Source organism: Euprymna scolopes, chromosome 28 (assembly GCF_053919585.1).
Source record: "Euprymna scolopes isolate OS-2025 chromosome 28, ASM5391958v1, whole genome shotgun sequence".
Taxonomy (NCBI): Eukaryota; Metazoa; Mollusca; class Cephalopoda; order Sepiida; family Sepiolidae; genus Euprymna; species Euprymna scolopes.
Window position 1 is genome coordinate 15679614 of NC_136509.1, and position 5475 is coordinate 15685088.

The 5475-nt window shown below is 38.7% G+C and overlaps 1 protein-coding gene across 1 annotated transcript; it reads right to left on the reverse strand.

Annotated features, from left to right (window-relative positions):
* Positions 1-683: 683 nt before the first annotated feature.
* Positions 684-3296, reverse strand: LOC145249493 (histone H3, embryonic-like). Its single transcript, XM_080111102.1, has one exon. It carries the CDS (start codon positions 3285-3287, stop codon positions 2892-2894), a length of 396 nt encoding a protein of 131 aa, XP_079967228.1. The 5' UTR covers positions 3288-3296; the 3' UTR covers positions 684-2891.
* Between the last annotated feature and the right edge of the window lie 2179 nt (positions 3297-5475).

Consider the following 5475-nt stretch of genomic DNA (forward strand, 5'->3'; position numbering starts at 1 on the left):
AGATAGTTATTATACAAATCGCCATAACGCTGTTTGCAAATACCTTCACTGGAAGATATGCAAGAAACACAACATTCAGTGTAGTAAAAAAATCCTGGGAACATATACCCGAACGAACAGTTGGGAATGACAACTACACTATTCACTATGACTACATAATCCCTACTGCTACATATCTGGAAAACGCAGCTGTTAAACCAGATATAGTGATTTGGGACAGAGCAAAAAAAAAAAAGCGACCATAATAGAGGTCAGTGTACCCAATGATACAGGGCTTAACAGAGCTGAGAGAGAAAAGATAACAAAGTATCAAGGACTTATGTATGATATGAAACGAAATTGGAAATTAAAAGACGTTTCAATTATACCAGTCATCATAGGAGCAACTGAGCTTATGAAAAAGAACTTTAAAAAGTACATAGCAAGCATACCCGGTGAACCAAGTGCAAGTGAAATACAAACGATTACACTGAAAGGGACGGCTAGAATCCTGAAAAGATCTCTTGGTTGAACTCACTAAAATAGGGGTAAATGTCAGACATCTGGTTGGATGTCCCATCTCCTAGAAGAAAAAGTTTAAGAAAAAAAAAAAAAAAAAAAAAAAAAAGGGAAACGCTTTTAAACTTTAATTCAAGCCATTATATATAGAAATTTTATAAAAACCAACAGTAGGTTCTCTACAGTGCAATGTAAAGTACATTGTATTGTGGACTAAAATTACTGCGGGGAAGCACGTGACGCCTCATCCCGGGGTACAGCGTTGATTGGACAGTGAGCGATTTCACAGATTTCGATGACAAAAGTACGCGAGAGTGAAAAATTCGTTGATCATTAAATCCCGAACAACGTCAGATCTCCCTGCCTGTATTATACATTAGGACCCTACGCCAGTAAACATGTTAACTTGTACGAATCCCGGTAAGTACACACGGCAAACCGAAATCGATTCAATTAGTTTGAGGTGATGGATTCAGAGGTTACTTTACTCACAAAACGCACAAGAAAGACGCGCAACGAATGATATTACATGGCAGTTACGTCACGTGTTCTAAGCACTGAACAGTTTCTAGGCAGTCGAGCTCTGGATAGGTTGGTTTTTGTTTTACGGCATATCAACCTTTTTCAGGTTATTTAATGTCGAATCTAGTTATTTTGAGGAACGATTTTTAATGGAGTATATTTGTTTTTAAGTCGGATTCTATTTAACCCATAGTTGGGACCCTAACAGGTACTACCTCTCCGGGTCAGAGTGGACTTGGTAGCAAAGGCAATTAAAGGGTGGCTCCACACTCCCCAAGGCCAGCAAGGTTGGGCCTCACCATCGGATATAGTTTTAGGTCATACCCAGGACCTCGGGCTCTGGAAGCGAAAAATGCGATCTGAAAATGCATAAAGAAGCTAAACGAATTTCATCTAGCCTCAAACCCAAAGTAGAGAAATAGTTTGTTCTCAAATAGTCTCTAACTAAAACCTTCGAAATCCATGTATCAATGTTTCATGCCAGAGTAGAGTAGTCTTTAAACAGATGCTGGACCATCACGAGAGTACCACGACCCACAGATGGGCAAGTGTCGAAGATATGAACGAGCAGAGAGCGCGCATATCATGTAACAATGCCTCCATTTGTTTCTTGATTGCTTACTGGCAAAACAAGCGCACATTTGTTTGAAACAACTTGTGCAAAATGTTCATTTTAAGTTGGAAGATATTTTTACAAATTGGATTAAACAGCATGCAAAAGTGTTTTAGGGCTTGCACAGTAATATTTAACCGTTGTGCAGTTTATAATGCAGGAAAAAGTAGTAACGGAACTTTTATAATCGCTGCACGTGTACAGAATACGGACAGTGCTGAAATAACGTTGCTTATTAACATGGGAGTGCAGTTTTAAGACTTTCATCTAAAAATTTTAAAATATTCCTTAAAAATTGAAAGTTCGATCTAATAAAAAACACGCTCCGAAATCTACAGAAGTACTAATGTCTGGAAGTTACAAAGTAAATCTAATTATACAGCAAGTAAGGTATATACAAAGATTTGATTTATAGTCTTCAAGAGATGACGTAACACTTGCGTTAAGATACCATATTAAAATGCAGGTACTGTAGCCATAAAAGCATCTCTAAATTTGCGTGATGTAAGCAGTTAAGATTACGAACTGAGAAAATCAGATTAAATATAAGCGTTTACTTTTAAACGACTTTCTGAAATAAAACGATCCAACCGTAATTCTAACGAGTTTTATTTTGGATTTGCAGGTTTTCTTTAAATTTTAAAGCCTTGACGTAATGGTTAAGATTACTTATTTAATTTTCTTTTAACCAAATGCGGTTAGAAACGTTGGTCTTGTGAGCCGATTAATTTACTTTGTTCATAATCTTACAGGTTAGTGTTGGTCAAGATTCTTTAGGGAAAAGACATGTACAAATTAAACCTCATCTGTTAACTAATGGGGAAAAGCAGACTATAATATGGTCATGGGCTGAACATTCAATTGACGAACTATTTGCAAAAATTGCGTTGTCAGTTTCGGAAAAAAATTCACTTAAAATGATTACAGAGAGCAGTTATCAATATAGGCAGAACATTCAGCCGGTTCAGTAAAATTCGTTACAGTTTTAACCATTTCGAAAGTGTTCGGCGAAACTCGTTGATAACGTATTTTAAATGCCTAACCACCTGTACCCATAATTAAAACTGCATTTAGCAGAATTCCTGATCGAATCACCGCTACAAAATCATCTTTTCGTCGACAGGTGATAGTTTGTTAAAACACGATTGGTCTTAAATTGCATACATTCTAAGACTACCGAAAAAGAATAGTACATGATCCGAAAATAGAAACATTCAAGACTCGGTTATTCAATGCAGACGTGAGAAGTATGTTGGTCTCACCGCAGATCTTGCGAGCTAACTGGATGCCCCGCGGCATAACGCTCATGTTTCGAGTTGCTAGCACACAAGTTAACATCTTCCACTAGTCCAACTAAATAGGATTCGATCGCTTCTTGGAGAGTCTTCACTGCCGAACGTTGAAAACAGACCTTGCTTTTGAAATCGTAGGTGATTTCCTGAACCAAACGCCGGAAGTGTAGCTTTGTGATAAGTTCGGTAGCGTTTTGGTAACGTCTGATTTCACGAATAGCTAAGGTTCCTGGTCTGCAACGAGGAGACTTCTTCAAAACTCCAATTACATGACAGTTGGAAGGGAAAACTTCGGTTGTCGTTTTCTTGCTGGGAGCTCCACTCTTTGTTGAGTTGTGAGCGGTTTGATTTAAATGCGCCATTCTAATTTAATAAAAACGCGTTTTCTGAGAAGTTAGCTGTCGGCTAGATTTTTATAGTAATTCAACTGCTACTTGATTCGTCAATCATTCTCGATTTTTGATTGGTCAGTTAAAAACTGTTGCTTATTGGATTAGATGAAAAGCAAATATTCAATTGAGTTCACCATTTTTAAAAACTCTTTAATTTATTTCAAAATGTTTCCTTTACATTTTAAACATTTTATTTATTCATTATTTGGGTACTTATTCATTATACGAACCGGATTTCTCGTAAATGCCCGATATTGCTATAACAATAATGGCGGGTACTTATGCATGCATATTACCGAACTGAAATTATGTTATTTAGAAAATTATTCATAACATGGATCATGTTGTGTAACTATTTTGTACTTTCACCTAACAATTAAATAAATGAAAATATAGTAAAAATTGAATTTAAATTAAAAATACTATTATAAAAAAAACAAAAAGCAGAACAACAATTTGATCGGGTTTCTGAGCGTTTTTAACGGCACTCGGCATATTCCGGCAGTGATGTCAAGTGTTGGTCGAGCCCGAGCGAACATTTACGAGAAATCTCGCTTCTCCTTTTTTGTCCCTCAGTCCTAATTCAATGAGTGATTTTTCTGACAAAGGGCGAAGAAAAAGCTGCTTAAAGGTCGGTAGTACTTGGTGAACAGTAGTCTGAGATGTCGGAAACTTTTCTGTCTCTGTCTGTCCTTGTGGCCATGTCACTAGTAAGGGTGCTGGAGGTAAACGTTTTGTCTGGGCTGACGTTATCCGCCTGATAGTCAGGGACCCGAACCTTGGATTAACCACTAAGGAGGCTGTCCTATTAGCAGGCGCAAAGTACTGGGAATGCTGTATTGCCATTTGGTGAGTGGATCTGGACCATGCAGTAGTCTCTGGTGAGGGCCTCTCGATGCCATACTAGTGGGTAATTGTTACGGCTTTACCTGTTCGTGTGCTACAAAAATATATTTCCTGTCTTTTTCTCTCTTACCTTCCCTCCCTGTACTGCTCTAACCAAGTATGCCGACCTATTCCACAAATCCCAAAAACCTCAACATGAAATATCTCCAGAATAAAATCTAGAACCCCATCTTCCAACATAGACCCCTACTACCAGGTCTCCCTCTCCAACATCAGGGGTCTACGTTCCAACCTTCCAGAGGTTGAAACCCAATTACAGGAGACGAAACCGAACATATTATTTCTAAGTGAAACTGGAATAGGGCCGACCACTTCCTTAGATGAGTTCATAATTAACAGATACTCTAATTTAACAGCTAAATCTGATCCCCAAGATCGCCATGGGCATGGAATATGTGCCTACATTAAAGATGGCTTCCCGTGTGGCAGGGATATCTCTAGAGAAGATCCTAATTTACCCTATATGTGCTTCAGGGTTGCATTTGCTAACATCACTGCATTTATATTTGCCCTCTATAGGCCCCATAACAGCGGAGTTACTATCTTTAAGAGCATATCTGAGAAAATAGACCACAAACTGTCTTCACATCCCTCGGCTAACATCCACATCTGTGGTGACTTCAACATCCATAACGTGGAATGGCTGACCCATTCAAATAAGACAGACGATGAGGGGAGGTTCTGTTATGATTTTGCCATTGCTTATGACCTCACTCAGATTGTTCGCGAACCCACCCGTGTGCCCGATACACCCGGTCAATATGCAAGCCTCCTAGACCTTTTTCTCTCAACTTCCCCTGAGCTATGTTCATGTTCCGTTCATTCTCCTCTAGGATCCTCCGACCACTCCGTCGTATTAATTAAGATAAAAACGAAATGTAATAAGTCCCCAGACGTACCCCTCCACCGTACTGTATACCGATACTCTATGGCTAACTGGGATAGCTTCCGTACATTCATATCTGATTTACGTCTGCACTCCATGTTTAAAAAGGAAGTGTCCTCTATAGTATCAGATCTGACCGAATGGTTAATTGTAGGCATAGACCAATTCATACCATCTAAAAAATTCCAACAAAAACCTAAAAGCCAGCCATGGTTCTCCCCAGAATGTGCTGTTACTATCGCGCACAGAAATAACTTTTTCCATAGCTAACAACGTAATAGATGCACTGAGACTAAAGCTGCTTTCAGGACTGCCAGCAACTACTGTAAAAGAGTAATAAAAAATGCAAGAGAGCTATATGCCCAG

Bases quoted from the DNA above. Each gene is read 5' to 3' on its own strand.
- LOC145249493 (XM_080111102.1), bottom strand. From the start codon at position 3,287: ATGGCGCATTTAAATCAAACCGCTCACAACTCAACAAAGAGTGGAGCT.